This window comes from Dermacentor silvarum, chromosome 9, assembly GCF_013339745.2.
Source record: "Dermacentor silvarum isolate Dsil-2018 chromosome 9, BIME_Dsil_1.4, whole genome shotgun sequence".
In the NCBI taxonomy this organism is placed as follows: domain Eukaryota; kingdom Metazoa; phylum Arthropoda; class Arachnida; order Ixodida; family Ixodidae; genus Dermacentor; species Dermacentor silvarum.
Genome location: NC_051162.1, coordinates 57,372,887 through 57,393,984, shown reverse-complemented (window position 1 = coordinate 57,393,984; position 21,098 = coordinate 57,372,887). Strand labels below are relative to the sequence as shown.

The window sequence follows — 21,098 nt, the reverse complement described above, 5'->3', positions numbered from 1 at the left end:
CAGTAGAGCACCCAGGATCTCTGCCAGGGGGGGTTGAATTTTGGTGTTGGGGGGAGGGAATGCAAGCACTTTGCATAATATGCAATTTCCTTGCTTTAGCCAGCGGAATCCAACAGCGAATAAAATATCTAATAATTCTAATAATGTAATGACACCAAGGTTGATGACGATGTTTATTTCTTCAGCGTTTTACGCAAAGTAATCTAAGAGTGAATGAATAAATACAAGACAGTGATCGAGTGTTTTTGTTAATCAGGAAAATTCGACCTCAAGCCACTTCCTGAATTGTAACGACAATGTGAACAGAGCACTGAAGGCACACGTTGGACTGGTGGGGCTGGACGCGGGGGGGGGGGGGGGGGGCGTTACAACACCCAAACCACCCCTACCCCCTCCCGTCCGTCGGTGCGCCCACTGTGACGAAGAGGCCAGCGGTGTGAAGACGACGACGCCAGTTTTGAAGCTAGCGCGGTCGGTATGTGCCCCGTGGACTCTTAAATGAATCAGCGGACTCGCTCGCATCGTCGCCACTTAAATATTAGTCTCAAATATTCTTCCTGATTTCGCTTTTACAACATGAGCTAGATTTAGAGGCCTTGTATTTCTAAATTGTAATCAATCATCCCTACTTTCCGCAGATAATTTTCGATATCTAAATTTCCGGTGGAACACGAGCAAATGCCTTTCAGGACAATTGCGACGAGACCGTATCAAGCTTCTGTTGTAGAGTTTCCCGCCTAAATGCTTACCTAAATGTTTCTGTAACTAAGGTCTGCTATTTTTCCAAGGAACCAAAAACAATGCACCATTTCTTCATTTCTTGCCGTCGCTTCTCTTCCATCCACAGAATGTTTCTCATATTTAAATCTAGTAAGCTGGGGTTAGCGCTTACTACACAAAACATTTTGTCCATTGGTGCCTGTCAATTAAGCCCAAGCCATGCGTCGATGATTACTTATATACAAAAGTTCATTGAAGCGTCAGGAAGGTTTCGCTGCTAGGGTACCGACCGTGGAACACCACTTTATTTTCATTTTATCCTAAATTTATTTATAGGCCTTCTCGAAATTTCTGTTTATTCATTTATTCATTTTATTACACCTCAAGGGTCCCGTTAGGGACATTACATGAGGGGTTTAGCATTTAGTTGACTAATGCTTCGTTATGAATGTTTGCGTTTACCCCCTCTTGGTATTTTGTTAGACGCACTTTTCAAACAACCAGCGTGGAAAATCCTCCCTGTGTGTGCGCGTCATGTTTTGAGGCAACAACAACTTGTGCAGAACAACAACAGCAACAGCGCAGGCTGTTGCCTATTGGCCAAGTGCAACATATTCGTTTGTAAATACAGCTGTTTATAGTTTTTCATCTGCGTCTTTCCGCGTAACATATTCGGTGGAGGTGGACGTTCCCTTTCCTCCTCACGGACAGTGAAATTCGCAGTGAACGGCACCTCGTCCTTTCCATCATGGCTACCAGAGACGACAGTTCGACTCAACCGGCTCCAACACCTGCTGCCAACCCGACAACATACGTCACACTCTCCACTCCCCGTAATCCTGACGTTTTCTCGGGAAAACGTGATGAACACGTCGAGGACTGGATCAAGTTAGACGAAAGCATCAGCACCAATAACTTGTGAGACCGTACTCGGCAGCACACCTCGAGTGTGGTTTCGGGCACATGAACATGAGCTCACTAATAGGGATACGCTTGAGTGAAAGCTGCGATACCTGTTCGGCAACCCTTAGGGTCACCAAGTTGCCACTAAGGAGGCGTTATCCAACCGCGTGCCGACGTCAACAGAGCCCTACGTCACGTCAATTCAAGACGTTTTGGCTCGATGCCGCCCAGCTGACGCAAACATGACTGAGTCAGACAAGGTTTGCCACATTCTAAAAAGTACCGCTGATGGCGTCTTCAACTTGCTTGTCTTTGAACACGTATCGACGGTTGACGCACTTATCAAGCACTTCCACCGCCCACCGCATCGCCCAACAGTTTGTCCGTCTACCTAGCACCGCGGCGACGTCTTCCTGTGCCGAAGTTCCCGATTCCAACAGCACTGGTGGTGGTGGTGGCGAAAAACTTTATTGAATGATGATAGGAGAGAGTTAGGGACGGCCTTAAGGGCTGGCCCCTCACATAATCTAGGAGGGGTCCCTAGTCCGGGACCCCTATAGCTTCTGCTGCAGCACGCGCTCGGGCCACTAGGGCGCGTTGATCCTCAAGGGTTGAGCAGCCGCGCAGGGCAGCCTCCCAGCTTTCTCGGGTAGGGGAGAATGGGAAGGGGTGTGGCGGGACCGACGGGTTTGAGGGCAGGCTCACAATATGTGGAAGGGGTCCGTGAACGAATGGTCATAGCGTGGGCAGGCCCCGCAGAATGCCGGGTTAAAGTGTTTGAGTATTGCCGGGCACAATACCGTGTTGGTGTAGAGACGGAGGAGCCAGCGCTCGTCCTTGTTTAGGCCCGATGCCGGGGGTGGGAATCTGAGCCTGTGCGATGTGTACAGGGCCGTGATTTCTTTGAAGGATGTAGATGGATTGGGTGCTGGAACATCAGGCGATGGAGGGTGAGGCGGATGCTGGTAATTCAGTGCACGGGCTGAGGCATCGGCAGCCTCGTTTCCACCTAGCCCTGTACGGCCAGGGGTCCAGATGATTGTACGCGGATTCGGGCGATCTAGATAGTAGCATCGTTTAAGAATTTGGGCTGCGCCTTCAGTGATGCAACCCCGGATGGGATTCTGGCACTCACCCCGCGAGTCGGTAATGATCCGAGATGCGGGATACGCTACGGCGAGTGCTATGGCGACTTCCTCCGCCTGTGTGAAGTCGGGTGCCCGAAAAGTGGTTATTTGAATAGGTACGTTTTGGTAAAATACAGCGGCCGTGTACCACCCGCCGTGATGCGGGCCGGATGCGTCCGTGTAGAAGACACTCGTGCGTGAGCCATAGCGTTGCTGTAGGTCGTTAACCCGCGTTATACGCCTACCATTGTGGGTCCCCTTATTCATGTTTTGGAGCAGAGGCGGAATGATCAGGGCACCACGCCAGTCCTCAAGGATCGTGGTCCGCTCTTCTACTGTGTAGGTGTAGGAGATGTGTAAACGGTTTAGGAGGTCTCTCCCAGCCTGCGACATACCATGTCACAGGTATTGGTTGTTAAAACGAGCCTCTTTAAGTTCCCCGTATGTGTTTGTCATGCCCAGCTCTGCGAGAAGTTGGTTAGATGTCTAGATGGGGAGGTCAAGGGCACGTTTGTAGATTTTGCGGAGTATACAGTCGAGTGTATTCTCGTCGCATTTACGCAGGTAGGGGGTCGAATACAGGATCCGGCTGGTCACGTAAGCGTTGGCGAGGTGCAGAGCACCGCGGCCCCGGAGGCCTTCCGGTTTGTTCGAAACCCGGTTGACCATACGGCCCACCTGATCCCCTACCGTGCGGAGTTTACGCAGGGTGGTCTTGATCTTGTGGTGTATGTCGATGAAGAGCCCAAGGACTCTGATTCCATCACGTTCCGGGATAGGCCCGGTACGTAGGAAAAGTTCGATTTGTGTGGTGTCCTTTGGTTTAGGGCGAAGATTCACATATTCCGATTTGGCAGGTGAGCATTGGAGACCGCAGCGACGGGCGTAGTTGTCTACTACCGACGCTGCTTGTTGCAGGCACGTCTCGATGCTGCCAAGAGATCCCTGGGTTGCCCATAGCGTGATGTCGTCAGCGTACAGAGCGTGCTGCACACCTGGGACGTCATTGAGCAATGGGGGGAGGTGAGCCATGGCAAGGTTGAACAGGAGAGGAGAGAGGACCGCTCCTTGTGGTGTTCCCCGCGTACCCAGAGGGTACGGGCCATGCTCTTTGTCTTGAATACGGAGGCACGTCTGCCATTCCATGAGGAATTGGCAAACATACCTAAAGGCATTATGCCCAAAGTTTGTGAGAGGTGGGTAAGAATGATGTCATGAGTGACGTTATCGAAAGCTCCCTTGAGGTCTAAGGCGAGGACTACCTTGTCATCACTGGGGGGTTCAACTGGTTCGATAACGTCTCGGTGTAGTTTCAGGAGAATGTCCTGTGCAAAGGGATGTGGGCGAAAACCGTACATTGTGTCCGCAAAGTGTGTTGGGCTTCCAGATATTCAGAGCCTATCTCGGACTATGCTTTCCGTAAGCTTTCCCACACAGGAGATGAAGGAAATGGGTCTGAGATTGTCGATGTTAATGGATTTGCCTGGTTTGGGTATGAAAGTAACCAAGGCCGTTTTCCAATCAATCGGTAGGGGCTCATGCCCCTCCCAGATCTGATTGAAATAGTCGAGGAGGTGAAGGTACGCCGAGTCAGGGAGGTTGGCTAAAAGCCTAACCGACACTCGATTCCTGCCTGGCGCTGTTCCTCGTTTCATTTTGCACAGGGCCGCCTTCAGATCATGGAGTTGGAAGCAACGGTCCAGGTCAGCGTTCTCCGTGCCTGCATAGGAGTACGCCGGTCCGAGGGGGTCCTGTTGGCGACCGAGATATTTATTTCTGAGCGCTTGTGCCAATATCTCCGCGTCTCCCGTGTATCTATGAAGTGCACGCCGTAAGTGTGTTTGTGTTTCTCTGCGTTTTTGGCTAGGGTCTATGAGAACCTTGGAAAGGACGTCAGGTGTTACGACTTGACATCTGCGTAGCGGCAGTGTTGCAGCGTTGCCGCGCGCGCTTTTCTAAAGATGTCGGTGTAAGTTATGTTGGGCAGTTTGGGTGAACTGCAAATGTTAAGAATGTGTATGGATGGGTCCTGCTTCCCAAGTGGGAGGAGGGTCACCATAGCATACGAGTAAGGTGGGTCACATTCTAGATCTCCCAAATTGGCGGTGTAATTTCGGTGCATGCATATTGCGGTTTCTGCGTTCCTTTGATACACGATATAATTTGTAAGGGCGGTGTGTTCACCTGGCTCCTGGAGAGCCACTACCGCGGGTAAATCGGGAAAGGCTCCTAGGTGGAGCCAGAGAGCAGCCCGCTTAGCACGGGCTCGAAATGCCCGGCAATTTCACTGAAGGATTGTAAGAGGGTCCGATTTAGCGTGGGGGTGGCGTGATTTAGGGCCGTGGCCCGCCATTTTGGTCTATAGAATTTTGGGCGGCCTCCAGTAGAGCAGAGAGGTCCATAGGCACTCCGCTGCTCGTTATGGGGCTATTATTCGGGGTAGCAGTCAACCACACAGGCTGCCGATCAGCCTCGGCCATATGAGGTAGTGGCCGTTGCATCTGAGAGTTATTCACCCGTTTAAGCTTGGGAGTGGGTGGACGGGTGCTGGAAACGATTTGGGGCAGCTGGGCCACTATCCTGCTCAGGATGCGGTCGAATAAGGTTTGAATGGCAGCAGCGAGTCTATCCTCGATAGTGGTTGCTATGGAGGCCATTTTGGCCTCCAGGTTGCTGAGACGAACTTCAATCGGAGTGAGGAGTGCCTGCGAAATCCCTTTGTTCAGAGGGGGCACTGTCGATCGCTTCCGGTGCTGGCCCGGAAGTTGTCGAGGTAGGGAGTGGGGGCGGGTGGTTCACGAACGCCTCCACTACCTGTGTTAACAAGGCCACTTGGGCCTTAAGTTGTTAAATTGCGATTTGTTCCCTCGAGAGAGTGGGAGGTATGGGCAGTTTGGGTGGGCTCGGGGGGAGGGGGGTCGGGGTGGGGAGGCTGCCCTACCCGTGCCGCTCACCTGGTGTCCTTGTCGGATGTGAGCAGCCCATGTGAGTTCCCCTTGAGCAGCTGGCTGGAGTCCGGGTGGCAGCGGGTGCGATGTGGGGGAGGCAGGTGGCCCCTGCCTCGATGGAGACCTCTCGGTGGGAGGTCCCGGTGGAGTGGGGGCTCGCTTGCAAGGCTCAGGGGCCCCCGCTCCAGGATGCGGGGGTGGAGGAGATTTGGTGGCAGGAGATGGAGTCCCCAGCCGTGAAGCCCGGGTAGCGGGCGACCTCGGCTTCCATGGTCGCCGGCGTTTTCGTTTCGCGGAGCCGGGTTGGCTCTCCAGTGGAGGGGTGGGCGATTTGGGTGGGGGCGCCCTGTAGCGCTCCTTACAGCTCCGGTCCCCGGTGAAGTGGGGTCTGGCGAAAATGGCGCACTTTGGTGTGCACTCGTAAGGTGCGCGAGCGCCATCCATGAGTGGTACCGTGTTGCCATAGGGGCCGCAGAGGTCCGGCTTAGGGCTAGGGCAGGTGGCGAGGTGGTGCCCAACAGATCCGCACTGGCTACATGCTGGTACGGTCTTTTTGTACGGCTATACTGGGATTAGCAGGGCGTCGTAAGTGACGTACCTGTCCTTCACCTTGCCGGAAAAGGTGAGCCTCACGTTGTTGGAGGTGCCTAATCACCTGATGTGGAGGATCTCGCCCTCGAGGCCAGTAGAGGCGTTGTTGAAGTTCGGCTTCGGAGTTGGTACTATGCACTGTCACCACTCCGTAGCAAGAGTCCTGGGTATCCGCGCATAGGTACCCGAAAAGGGGCACCGGTCCGACAGAGGAGGGAAATGTGAGTTCACCAATCAGTTCGTCCGCAATAAGCGGGTTCGGTGTGTAGGCCAGGATGAGGTATTGGTCCCGCAGTATCACTACTGTGACCAGCCGGATTGCGTTTGCTCCAATGTGGGCGATAGCGGGCTGCCGGCTCCGTTCTCGGGAAAAACGGTGATGAGGGACAATGGAGTCCGTGGTTACAGAACGACGACGAAATCCATCGTTTACGGCTTCGGCAGATGTAGAGGTTGCCACGTGGGTTTCTTCTTCCCCTGCTGCGGGCCCGCGGAGCGCGTCGCAGGTGGCGGTAGCGTTGTGGAACACGTGCGAGCTGCCGCGTCAGCAGGTGCCATTGCTGCGTCGCTCGCCTGCTCTCGTCTTGCCACCGCGGCAGCAAGCGCAGTGCTCTTAAAGGTTTGGGGCAGCTCTAGTCTGCTGTCCGAGGTTTGGATGGTTGTACACAGCATGCCGTGCGGGTCGTAACCGTTGTAAGAGTAGTTCGGGGCCGATCGCCCGTTCTGCCGGGAGGCGCTATAGCCAGTAGGCCTAGCGGGGCCGCCACCGGCGTCGAGATGTAAAACGCCCGTGAAAGTCGTAAAATGGGTCCACTTGCCGGAACGTGGTGTCCAGATGAACTGGATCACATCCCGGAGACGGGTAGTAAGGTTTTCCAGGGAGTCCGAAAAGGTGGCTAGTGGTTCCGTGCGAAAAATGACGGAGCCAATACGCTGCACATCTGATCCCGTCGCGCGCTCGCAGCGTTCTCACAGCACTGGGGATGTTAACCGGATTAGTCCGGTGAGAGATTGAGGCCGCGTATCCGGCTTCCTTCCAATCCAGCTCCTCCAACACACCTACAGTCACGGTGTCCTTGATTCAAGCAGTTGTCCGCCAACAGTTCGCCGACATGGGTTTTCACTTCGTCTGTTTGGCTCATCGCCGTGACGTCCGACCAGATTATGCGCCTTTAACCCGTTCCACATCTTATTACCCGCCACATTACCGCAACCCATCTGAATGGCGCACTGCAACTGGCAAGGCCATTTGTTTGAACTGCTGTCGAATCGGGCAGATATCTCGCCACTGTAGCAGTCACTGGAGTTCACTGGCCCAGACCAGCTATACTGGCTACCTTCACCCAAAGGGTCCTTCTCGTCCCTATGTAGCATAGTCCGATAATACCGCCACTGAATGTCGTGCATCGAACGACCCCTATTCAAGGCTACCTTCGCTCCAACGCCAACAGTCTCCCAGACGGGAAACTAGACAATGCAGTGCCCAGAAGTGACGCTGCATTGCTGCCTACGCCGCCAAATCCTCTACCGATGCTGACCATTAACATGAACCTTCTTGAAATACAAGTCAACGGCGTTCCTTTCTGTGGTGCAATAGATACTAGGGTGCATTTATTTGTCACGAACGCTGACCTTCGCGAACACCTGAAAATAATATTACTACGCACCGCGACGTATGTTCTCGGCGTCGCCGACGCTGGAACAGCTACCGTAATTGGTATGTACCCCGCCCGAGTCCGCATCCCAAATCGTTCTACTGTCGTTTTCTTCACGGTCATCGCCCACTGTCCCCACAATTCCATTCTATATCTGGGCTTCACCGTGCATTCTATCCTCATAGACTGTTCAGCCGGTATTCTCCGCCTGGACCTGTCTATTTACGACCCCGCGGAACCACCTCCAGTCGCCCCAGTTCCGCTGGCTTCATCTGCTTGCCACATTTGTCTCTGACGCACCTTGACTTTCTGCCACCCCCACCAGTACCCGATGGCATCTACATTGCCACTCTCACCGCCGACGTTCTCCTTAAACACGTACCTCATACTGTTTTATTTATTACGGCGAATTGCATATGCCTGCCAGTGGTTAATTTCGGGTTCACAGCACGACGGCTGCCCCGTGGAATACTCTGGTCCAGCTTAGCCCATTCGAGGATCCTTCTCTAGCATCTATTGCAGTAGACAACAGTACAACTTAGCCTACTGGACGTTTACAGTCTGCCACCTGTACAATCACCGACTTACAGAAAATGATTGAGCCTGACTTGTCAGAGTACGCTCATGACCTCCATCGCATTATCTTTTTCTACCACGATATTCTTATCTTAACAACCGTCCTATGGCTCAAACTATAGCTATTAGACAACACATAAATACAGACGATGCCCCTCGTATTCTTCGCCACCCGTATCGAGTGCCGCCGGCTCAGCGTCAAGTCACTTACAATGGAAGTTAGCAAAATGCTCGCCAAAACATTATTGAACAGTCGTGTAGTCCATGGGCGTCACCTGCTGTACTGGTGAAAAAGAACGACAGCTCATGGAGATTTTGTGCGGATTATCAGCACTTTAACTGTGTTACAAAAAAGGACGTGTATCCCCTAGCTCACATTTATGATGCCATCGACTGCTTCCACGGTGCTCGCTGTTTTGCTTTTATTGACCTTCACTCTGGCTACTGGCACTTTGCCGTGGACGACCTAGACAGCGAGAGGACCGCATCTGTAATACCTGACGGTCTGTATCAATTGAAAGCAATGAAATTTGGTCCGCGTAACGTCCGCGCACATTTGTGTGCGTGATGGCTTTCCTTTATTGAAGGTTTCAAATATTGCACATGCCTGTGCTACTTGGACGATGATTTACTATTGTCCCCAACATTCGCAACGCACCTCGAGTGCCTCTCAACAGCCCTGGTTTTCGTTGAGCTGTTCTGAAACTCAAACAATCAAAGTGCTACTTTGGTGATCACCAAATTACCGTGACTGGTCATCCGTGACAGATTCGAGCAGAGTGCAACCCGATCCGGGCAAAATTCATGCTGTTACGAACTTGCCTGTTCCGAAGTGTGCAAGGATGTGCGCAGCTTTATCGGCCTTTGCAAGTACTTCCACAGCTGCCTAAAAAATTTCGCGGTCATAGCACGACTGCTAATCAAGCTTTTAAAAGACGGTCCCTTTTACGTAGGGCAACAATGCCCTGCTGGCACATTTGCTCCCTTGCTGATACATTCGTACCCTAGCTGGCCCAATTGCTCCCCTGCCGGCCTATTTGCGCCCATTTTGTGCTAGACCATTTTGATATTTCTGCACCTAGTGAATTTCATACCAATGTCAGTGGCATAGAATAGGCGCAGAACTACCACAATGCCAGCGCGGCCACTACCATGCTATCGCTTGTGGCAGCAGTTAGGGGCCTCTCAGCATCCGAGTGCAACTAGTCTATCAATGAGCCTGAGTGTCCTGCCCTAGAGTGGCGGCACCAAAGTGCTGCCCATACTTATTGGCTGACTCTTTTCAGTCATCACTGACCATCAAGTGCTCTGCTGTTTGTGCTCACTAACAGTTCGTACACGACGACTTGGTCACTGGGTATTACGCATAGAGGAATGTTCCTATTTTGTCATCTACAAGCCTGGCTATCTCCACAAGGATGTTGATTGCCTTCTGGTTACCTGGTCGACGAGCCTGATGTCGCCAACTGTAGCACCTCCAAGTGCATATTAATGCGTGTTCTTCGGCGAGTACCCCAGCAATGTTGATAGCAACATGTATTTGTAACACAAAAAGTGCCACCTTTCCCATAAAAATACATAGGACTTCAAAGAAAATATGTGGGGTAGGGGTGGGTCAACTTGAATTTGGGAGTGGGTCAACCTAATATTAGGAGTGATATGGGGTTGGCCAACTTGAAAATTGGGATGGGATAACTAAAATTTGGGCGTGGGCCAACTTTATATTTGTGTTTGCCCAACCTAAATTTAGGGGTGTGCCCACTTGAAATTTCTGCTGCTTCAATCTAAATTTGGGGGTGGGCCAATTTGAAATTTGAGGTAGGCGAACCTAATTTTGAGGATGGGCCAACTTTGAAATTTTGGGTAAGCAAACTTAAATTTGGGGGTGGGCCAACCTTAACTTGAGGGTGATATGTGGCTGGGCCCTTCTAAATTTGGGTTGATATGGGGGTAGGCAAACTTGAATTTGAGGTGAAATGAGGTGGGCCAGTTTATTACAGGATGGGCCAACTTTGAAATTTTGGGTAAGCAAACTTAAATTTGGGGGTGGGCCAACCTTAACTTGAGGGTGATATGTGGCTGGGCCCTTCTAAATTTGGGTTGATATGGGGGTAGGCAAACTTGAATTTGAGGTGAAATGAGGTGGGCCAGTTTATTACAGGGTGGGCCATACTAAAATTTGGGTTGGGTCAACGTAAATTTGGCCGTGTGCGATCTTGAAATTCGGGGTTGGCCAACCTAAATTTGGGGTTGGCCAACTTGAATTTGGGCATGGGCTAACGTAAACTTGGGGCTTATGGGGGTAGGCCAACATACATTTTGGGGTGATATGGGGTGGGCCATTCTAAACTTGGGGGTGGGCCAACGTGAATTTGAGGTGATATCATCATCATCATCATCATCAGCCTATTTTATGCCCACTGCAGGATGAAGGCCTCTCCTTGCGACGTACCGTTACCTCTGTCTTGCACTAGCTGATTCCAACTTGCGCCTGCAAATTTCCTAACTTCATAAACCCTCCTAGTTTTCTGCTGTTCTCGGCTGCAATTCCCTTCTCTTGGTACCCATTCTGTAACTCTAATAGTCCACCGGTTACCCATACTATGCCTTACAAGGCCTGTCCAGCTCCATTTTTTTCTCTTAATATCAGCTACAATATCGGCTATCCCAGTTTGCTCTCTGATCCATACCCCTCTCTTCCTGTGTCTTAAACTAAGGCCTAACATCCATCACTCTTTCTGCAGTCCTTAACTTGTTCTCGAGCTTCTTTGTTAACCTCCAAGTTTCTGCCCCATATGTAAGCACCGGTAGAATGCAATGATTATATGCTTTTCTTTTCAGCTCCTACTCAGGATTTGGCAATGCCAGCTGTATGTAATCCAACCCAATTTTGTTCTGTAAATTTCCTTCTCATGATCAGGGTCACCTGTGAATAATTTACCTTGATAAACATACTCCTTTACACACTCTAGATGCTGACTGGTGATCCTGAATTCTTGTTCCCTTGCTAAGAAATTTAGCATTATCCTTGTCTTCTGCATATTGATCTTCAACCCCACTCTTACATCTTCTATTTTGGGGAAAAGAAGGGAAAGAGAAGTACGAGCCAAACCAAGAAATGCTGCACATTAGGACTTGATTCTCTGAATTTCTGTAGCTTTTTCCAATGTTATCACCGACACTGTGTTCTTACTTTCCTCAACACAAGCTGCCCAACTCATACCATCGTCAAACCAATGGCCTGACATAGTGGTGGAATCGCACCCTCAGAGATATGTTGTCCATGCGAGTCCCCAAGGAACACTGACTGGGGCGTTGCCCTTACTTGCGTCACATTTGTGTATAATTCTTCTCTTGACGACACTGTTGGGTTTTCTCTGCTTTATTGGTTGTATGGTCGCGAACCAACATTGCCCGTTTACACTGTATTTTCTCCTGCTGCCACCCCAACGAGCGAGTAGGCATGGGACGCCATCGCCGAGCCGACTTTCAGCACTATCTTGCCCGTACTCGACTGACGGCCTCGCAATTAACTCAGCAGCTTTCGTCCGCCACCGTTGTGCATAACGTTCACCTGGTAATTATCTAAAGGACATGATGCTTAATTCTGTGCCTGGTGCGCTCGTATTCCTGCAGTCACGTTCTCATTTCTCATCAAGTGGGACTTTCAGATATGCCCCTTTCAGAATACACGGGGCCCTTCCACCGGCTGCACCAGGTGAAGCCGCTGACCTACGAGATTGCTCACGTCAGTTTGATCCCGCTCTTTACTCTGGTGTGTATTGATGTCATACACATCAGTAATTTCAGGGCCTACAACACTGCTTCTGAGCCAGGCCTTTAGTTACTCTGCGATGGCGCCTATGCCGCCGGGGGTAGTACTGCGGACCAGTATTTATGATGATGGAGAGGCCAAAGGTGTGAAGGCGACGATGACGATGTTGAAGCTGGAGTGGGCTGTTTCCTTTTGGCGAAGTGCAGCGAATCTTTAACAGTATGGTAGTGACTAAGAAAAATAGGGTCCGTCTGGTCTCCCATCTTGCAATTCAAACTAGTAGAAGGATCGAACATCTATAACTAAGGTCATCAAATAAACTGTCGGAAGAAAAAAAAAAGACGGCTTTGTTTTAACAGCAGAGCTGTTTAAGCTTTTGGCGGCGCCGCGTAGTGCAAACAAAAACTGCTCCTGGCGATGACGTCACTGCACGTTGCCTATCAACCACCTCGTGGAGCGGTGAGTGCTTCGCCTCCTCTCCGGGTCGTGCACATGTTGCACATAATTTATTTGTGCATATAATGTGCACATAATGGGCACGTAGTGTGCACATATGCACATAATGTTGCACGTGTTCCCCATTTCAATTTAATTTGACCAAGCATGCGTGCCCGAATATAGCCGCGCGCTATGCTCGGGAGAAAGAAAGAGAAAATGATTGCGAGAGAGAGATAGAGAGAGAGAGAAAGAAATTGTGAGCAGCATCAACGAGGCAACGCACAGAACTGCTGCCGAAGCCGTCCGCATTTCCCCGTTTCCACACGTTAGCGCTGAACGCGCGCGGTGTCCGTGACTGCAGCAGGTGCCCCTGGCGGCGACGCGGCAAATTACGAGCAGCCACGCCCCGGCAAGTGTGGAGGCGCAGCTTGGCCGTGACGTCACCGGGGAGAGAAAGCTCGGAGCCGCTGCGATGGCGCCAGATCTCTCGTTGACTCTGTGGCGAGTACATGTAGCCTTGACGTGGGACGGCCAAAGATCCGGACACCCGAAGAAGAAGCCGCGAATCTTGAAGTGCGTCGCGCGGCCAAGCGCGAATCTGCGCGTCGGCGGCGAGCCGATTAGGAATACCGTGGCTAGCAGCAGTTAGCATTTCCTAGCAAAACTTAGCCAAGCCTGGTAAAACCTTGAAACCGATACGTCGATCACCAGCTCCGATGTTTACCCCAGCCTTGCCCCACTAGTGCAAGATGCTCACATTTCTTATTCATTACCATCTAATGTGATTAATACTAGAACAATACAAAAAGGTCACATGAGTAGTAAAATAGTTTCTTTTTTCTTAGGCCAGCGCACTGCTTACCTTTCAGTTTTTGGGGATTGGAATCCAAGAGCATCTGCCGTGCGAACTTTCGCCTGAAATATATAAAATTTGCAAAGCAGTTGCTGTTCATTACGTACAAAAATTTGCTTCATGTGAGTTAAGACTTCTTTGGATACATTCGAAGCGTTTTCCCGAGTTCGTATGTAATGTCTAATGTTTTTGAGGCGAGCAGTCCTCAAATAAGATGATATACAGGTACGGGAGATGATCATAGCACTGATCTATGGTCTGTTGGGTATTTATTTTTATGACTGTATAGCTATGATTTGATAGGAATCTGTCGCCTGTTGTACGGTTAGCTTCTCAAGCTTGTGTCTTCCTTACACTTGTATCAAGCCTTATTTTCCCGCTGCTCACCTCAAAAAGGGAATACGTACTCACCCATCAAACCACCCTTCCGAACACCAAATGTGCTGGAAAAATCAAATTTGCTAAGATCTGCATTGGTCAAGGAAGCTTAAGGGAAGGAAAAAAAATTATGCACGTGAGAATAGCACGGAGCTTGAAAGGGTCAATTCCCGGAACAGAATAATTTTTCTTTTTATTCGCAAACCTTGCTTCCAGAGACACATATAACATTTTTTGTAGCTTATTGTGAGGGCCCCTATCATGTACAACTATACCAATCTGTTCTTATTCCCAACACCTGGTGTCAAATTCACGTAACTGCGGACGCAAGCATCGGGTACTGATCCACAGCGTTGTGTCAACCAACCAATCAAACCCTCTGCTCGTTCATAGGACGTTACTTTTGTTTGTTTTGAAAGCGAATAGCATTGCATATCTTGACAGGTTTTATTTATCTAATTGGCTGACAAGAGACGAGGAGTGCATAGCAGTGGCAACGGTCTCGGTAGGGCCGATATAGAGTCGTGGAAGTAGATAACTGGAAGAGGAGGGCGCTGCCCGCGCCTAGGATTGCAGCGGAAGGTTGAAAATGCGGCTAAAACAGACAGCACGAAGGTCAATTCCCTCACTGCGGCTGCCGTGCCTCCTTACTCCAGTGTTTTGACAGCGAGCTTCCGCGCCCATCGAGCGAGATGGATTCATGTTTACCTGTGCACGCGTGGCACCGTGCTTGTTATTGGTAATTTAGTTAGTAGGCGTATGTTTACGAGTTTATACGGCTGATAAAAACTACTATTCATAGTTCCTATAGTTGTCTACTAATTTGCTATCGCAATCGATGATTCGCCTTTCGGGCGAAACCGCGACATTTTTTCCTAATACCGAAGATCATATATCTTGTACGGAGAGCTCGCGTCTATTTCCCCCTTACAGTGAGCCCGCTGAAACTGCAAGTTTCAATGCTAATTTTAACAGCGGAGCTGCTTAAGCTCTTGGTTGCGCCGCGTAGTGCGAACGAAAGCTGCTCGTGGCGATGACTTCATCGCGCATTGCCTAGCAACGAGCTCGCGGAGTGGAGTGGGCTTCGCTTCCTCTCCGTGCTGTGCACATGTTGCCTTGACATGGGACGTTATGAGAATATGAGAGCGAGAGAGAGAGAAAGTAAGAAATTGTAGCAGCACCAACGAGGCAACGCGAAGAGCTGCTGCCGATGCCGTGCGCGTTTCCCCGCGTTCGCGTCGAACGTGCGCAGTGTACGTGACTGCAGCCGGCGCCTCTGGCGGCGGCTTGGCAGGTTTCGACCAGCCGCGCCTACCCCGGCAAATATGGAGGCGCAGCTTGGCCGTGACGTCACCGGGGAGATAAAGCTCGGAGCCGCCGCGACGGCGGCAGAACTGTCGTTGACTCTGTGGCGAGTACATGTAGCCTTGACATGGGACGACCAAAGAAGATCCGGACACCCGAAGAAGAAGCTGCTCATCTTGAAGCACGTCGCGCTGCCAAGCGAGAGTCAGCGCGTCGGTGGCGAGCCGATTCGGAATACCGTACCTAGCAGCACTTAGCAATAGTTGGAAGAAGGTCGGTCGATCACCAGCTCCGCTGTTTACTTCAGCCTTGCACCACTAGTGCAAGCTGCCCACATTTTTAAAAAAATATGTTAATTAGCTACTAGTTGCCACGTATCACCGGTCACCCCATGGTAGTTACCACTGACGATTTGTCGCCGAAAGAACCACCATTGTATTTAATAACGGACATTTAAAATATTACTTGAAGCTTTCCCAGCCATAAAAAATGGTTGATACCATAAACTGATGCCATAAAAAAGATGGCTTTCAATTTTTCATGTTTGCACCCATCCCTTATGTAATACCCCTTCAATGGGGTCTTTAAGGTAATAAAATGACATGAAATTAAAGATGCTATGTACCAGCTTGTCCCTAAGGAAACTCTCTTGGAGGAATTATTATTTGCTCAAAGTCAAAATCCGCCTAGTAGGCACTAGGATTACTTCTATGTTATCCGCTATAGTTCGCTATAATTTTCGCTATAATTTTAGTTTGAATGGTGCTATCTGCTGAATAACATTCAAAATTCAACGAAGAGTCAATCACGCATTAAGAGCTAGCTATTCAGCGTTAAGCAAACACAAACTATTATAGCTTTAGCGGAACATTTGCTGAAGTGACAACACAAGCATGCTTAACTTAACCAACGCACCAAACTTCTCGCGTAGCGTGAACAGTCTAAATGCGCAGGCCAGCCTCGCTATCCATTTGGCGATATCTACTAAGTTTTTGTTAAAACGAGCATGTCTCCCGCAAGATATAGGTAACAAGACAATGCTTTAGTTTGTCAAAGTTGTGTGTAAAAAAGCAAAATGACGCATACATGCAACATGAACAATACATACTTGCTCAAATATATTGCCACATCTGCTCCACCAAATATGTGCCTGTTTACTCTGATGAAATGATTCAAAGCGGACGGCGTGCGAGCCAAAATGAGTTCATTATCAGTGGGATGTCTTTCCGCCATTATTTCAGTGTCCCTCTGTAATGGAAGTAAATACTGTGCAAAAGCAAATCTTCAAGAATATATGCGTAATGTACTTGCTTGCTTGACAATGTGGATAGATGCTGGCTATCGGAACAGAAGATAACAGTCTAAGCTTATGTCAGGGTAACAATTTTATCCATGCAGCTGCATTATCACTTTTTGTGCTTTCGTGAAAAAATAATACATAAAAATGAACATGATTCATTAAGAAAGTTTTTTTAGCCTGAAATTCTCATTAAGTGTGAATGCTCATTTATAATCAATGTTCTTTTATTTTCTGCAAATGTTTTTGTCACAACAAAAATAACTTGTGTTGTAAGAAAGAACTTCCGATTCGAAGATTCCGGAATAAAATTCATCAAAAATTTTATTACGACAATGCTTTATGTAAATATAGCTTTGTAGTTTTGGGGGGAGGACGAATATGCAAATAACAAACGAATTTTTCTAATCTTACTGAACCTTGGCATCAGTGTTTGATCTCCTTCCGTGCCTGACGAGTAACAAAACATTGAAAACTGCTACGTTTAAAACAAAACGTGTCTAGTTTTATTTATAGTTAGGGTACTCGCGGAATGAAACACGTCAATTTAGGGCAAACAAATACATGTACTTTCGTTTCTGCTGTTTCGAGTTTTTGTTAAATCTGTTTAATTTAGGCCATTACGGCTACATCGGAGATTCCACTAGCTTCAGAGTTCAGACGCGGAGCAACGTCACTTCGCACTCTAAATTAGTCGTGCTTATTCGGTGCGTTACTCTAAATTTAACTTTCATGTTTTAATTTGTGAGTATAGCAGAATGGGTGCTTTGTTTATCACTGATGACATATTCCTGTAAAAAAAAAAATCGCAGTTTCCGCCACAAAGGCGATACATTGACTTTGATAATTTTTACGGGCAATAGAAACGCCAGCTTTACTTTGTGTTACATCCTAGTATCTGGCTAATATTGTCGCTAATATCATGATAATGCCAATATTTTCTCGATAAGGTCACGATAATGGAAGAGAAGCTGCGAGCCATGGCGCAAGGGACACACCAGCTTGTATGCCTCACTCGATAAGCCGATGTACCTCTACGCACAGCCAAGCTCAGGCTGCCGGAAGAGACAACTTAGCTTGGGAAGCACCATGAGGACCACTGGGCATGGCCGAAATCTTAGTAATGAATCTTCTGCCACCAACTATAACACGGTGCTGACCTCAGTGCTGATATTATGTTCGCCTAGCAGAACTGCACCGTAAAAAGAACCTTTGGAGCGGCATTTTTGAAAGTGATATTCATATAGAGTAAACCTACAAATGCTCTCCTCGGGGGAAATGAGGGGATAATGACATTGCAGATTAAACTGCCGAGCCTGCTTGACCTGACGACAGTGAATTAGTCACTCGGTGTGACAAGGACGCGAAACCTATATAATGTGGTACCGGTATATCAGAGAAGCATGTGAGGAAGAGGATCAAGCTCAATGATTTACTGTTCCGCAGAACCAGAGTGGTTGGAGCGAGCGCGGCCATCCGATACACTTGTGCAATTCTCTGAGAATTGACATGACTCTTGCCTGTCAAGAAAGGCGTCGCAAACGAAACGCGATAACGTAACCACTGGAAGGCGCTGTTGTAGCAGGAGGTTGAGTGTATTTTCCTGCTCTTTGTAGTGCTCGTTCCAGCGTCGAGTAGAATTTGCGGCAGGGACTCTGTCAAAAATGGTATACATGTTCGTAGCTGCTACTGATCATAAAGCGTCCAAGAGACAATTTGAAGAGAAATTGTAGCTGTGACTATCGACCATTTCTTTGCTATAGCACAACGCATAACAGAGCACAGAAGCTATCAAACCGGTGCTTCAGTATTCTATAAAGCAAGGCCGCCTGCACGAGAGCGTATAACTCAAATAAACTGCAGCAGCCACTCGCGAAGGCGCCTTATACATACGTGCGTTTGTTCCTGTTAGTGGCGTATTTCGGCAATGCGAATGCGCTGTGCTGTACACTCGTGTATGTTCTGATATTACGTGCTCAACCAAACCTCATATGTGCGGAGTTCTCAGCGACAGCTTGAGCCAACTGCATTTTTTTCGCCATCAATACTTATTAGAGATTGAGTTGTAGACTTAGACCATTAGTATGGTAGTCCATAAAAGGAAGCTTTAGCTGGGGGTGAACTAGGATTTCTCCATTTAAATAAATGTAAAATGCGGCAATACTTGGAAGACACAACCGCTTGACCAATCTGAATAAATGTTTTGCATTTGAGAGAAAAAGGTAATTTCTTGTGACTGCAGGAAAAAAAAATTGTGTTTTGCCCTACATTGTCGAACGATGGGCCGAATATTGCCGAATATTGGTATGTTACAGAAATATTGAAACCTGCATGAAGCTTACCCAAATCCATAACTCTACATCAAACACAGATATCGCAGTTTTGTGAACTGCATTTTTAGCGCACGGAGAGCGCTTATATTATTACACTTCTTATGACGCGAAATTGTTACACTTATGAGGGCATTGACAAAGTTCTACTTACACATTAGTGCTCTGTTTTAGCGCAATATGCAATGCGCCCATTTAGTCCACTTTAGATGTCTTAATAAGAGCAGTTAACAGAATTGTGATGTCATTATTTATTAACAAGTTACAGAGCTAAGAACTTGGAGCCTGAGTTTTTTTCTTTGAACTTTGCTTTTTGTGAATTAAGACGGATGCAATAAAAAAATCGGCTTCCTAGCTTCACAAGATCCTATTTCTTTTAACTGCGAGAAACCTCATTAAAATTTGTGCACGGGATGTCGATAAACAGGACTTACCTGTTTCCATGTATTCAGATGGAAGCTCACGAACTGAAGTCGCCTTTTAACCGACGGCGTCATTGATATGAAGTACGACGAATAAAATACATATGTTTCTGACTCTCGCAGCAACACAGGCAGCAGCCCATTGCCACCAAGGTTTAGAAGTGCACGCACTTTGGATAAAGAATATTCAATGGCCACCAAAGCATAGAGAAAGAAATTCAACAAGAGGGGACACTCGGCAAAAACTGGCAACAGGAAACACGTCACCATACGTCACGCTATACTTTTGACACCGAACGTTAGCTGCCGCGAGCATCGAAAAAAAAGAAAGTGAACTTAAGTTAACAGGAATTGATTTATTTTTTAAATTCTTTGGCGCGAAAACTAAAACGTTTTGCGTATAAATGAACTTAAGCTTTGCGACTTATTTTCCTAGCCTTACCTAGCCACAGGTCAATGACGCGCCAGATACATGCGTCATCCGCCAGACAGTCCCCCGAAGCCAGCGAGTGCGGCCGCGCGCGCGTTTGAGCGCTCGCCCGCGGCGACCCGTCTGTCCCCTTTTTTTGTAAAGTAGCCTGGTTTCGTGGGCTCCCGGCGTATGCTTACGTTCCTTTTGCACTGGGACAATACACCACTGCACTATTGGATTACGGCAAGGTGAGAAATTTGGCTTCACAGTCTACGACGCATTTAGGCTTACGGCACGGGACCGAGACTTAAGACGCAGTTAGCGAAAAACAGCTCGGCCGTCCTGGCGCAGTTAATTTGGGTTAATGAATCGGGCTGGGATATGCTTCCGAAGCTTCCTAGGGGATTATTGTAACTTATTTCGGTTCTGTTGAGGCACACTGGCCGCGCAGCGTGCTGTGACGCAGTTAGCGAGAACCAACTCGGTCGTAGTGCGCAGTGTAGTGCATCTTACTAGGAGAAGTTTGTGCCGCTTTCTCTGACGCCAGACATTACTGAAGAGTAATTTCGTTACTTTCTGGGGTACTTTTGAGGCACGCTGGCCGCACAGCGCGCTGTGACGCAGTTAGCGATAAGCAGCTCGGCCGTGGTGATAAAGTTAGTTTGGCGTGTAATGAATCTTATAAAGGGTCAAGTTTGTGACGTTTTTTGTGGCCCCGCAACAACATATACCTTCTTTCGGTACTCACGTCTGTCGAAAACGCGATGGGCGATTGCCGAGAGTGATAACATGGGAGTGTGCTGCTGGCGCCGGCAGAACGCGCGAAAGATAACGCCGAGGAACATATCACACTTGTAATTCGAAAATTCCGTCTTCTAAAGGACTGAAAACAGGCTTTGCAACCACGCATTTGTCTTGAGTGCCTGTTGCGTCCGTCTCTGTGTATGTCACGTACCGTGGCATAACCTGAGGCCAAGTTTTGAAAACGCGAAGTCGCCCGTGTATTTGTGGTGCCAAAGTGCAGGAAATAATGCCCGGAAAGGGGGGAACGCTTGGAAATCAGATGTTTTCATATATGTTTGGGATGAGTCGGGTATTTTCTACGCCATGTATGTAAAAGCGAATTGCTTTTGTTTGTAATGCCGCCCATTCACCGCTTTCGCACGTTTCGCCTCTACACGCAGTATTCCTATATCTAAATACCAAAATGACTCGTGCTTGTAACATGTAACATGCTTGTAATTTACTTTTTTTTCAGCTGGTGCCGTCCGGTGGAGCTTTCATACAGGAACTACTGCCTTACCTGCTGGTGTCACAACGTTGGATGAACGCACAAAAAGCGCGGAACGAGCTTTTATATAGAGCAAA

General features: G+C 48.7%; 1 protein-coding gene across 6 annotated transcripts in view; it reads right to left on the bottom strand.

Annotated features, from left to right (window-relative positions):
- LOC125939991 (zinc metalloproteinase-disintegrin-like atragin) overlaps nucleotides 1-21,098 on the bottom strand; it is a 178,911-nt gene that overhangs the window by 93,058 nt on the left and 64,755 nt on the right. For 4 of the 6 annotated variants that reach the window (XM_049655608.1, XM_049655606.1, XM_049655605.1 and 1 more), the window contains 2 exons: nucleotides 16,378-16,517; nucleotides 13,596-13,648 (listed from right to left, as the gene is read on the bottom strand). In XM_049655608.1, coding sequence (XP_049511565.1) covers nucleotides 13,596-13,648; nucleotides 16,378-16,517 — 193 coding nt within the window. The remainder of the gene's footprint in view (nucleotides 1-13,595; nucleotides 13,649-16,377; nucleotides 16,518-21,098) is intronic. The other 2 variants (XM_049655610.1, XM_049655609.1) reach the window with 1 other exon arrangement.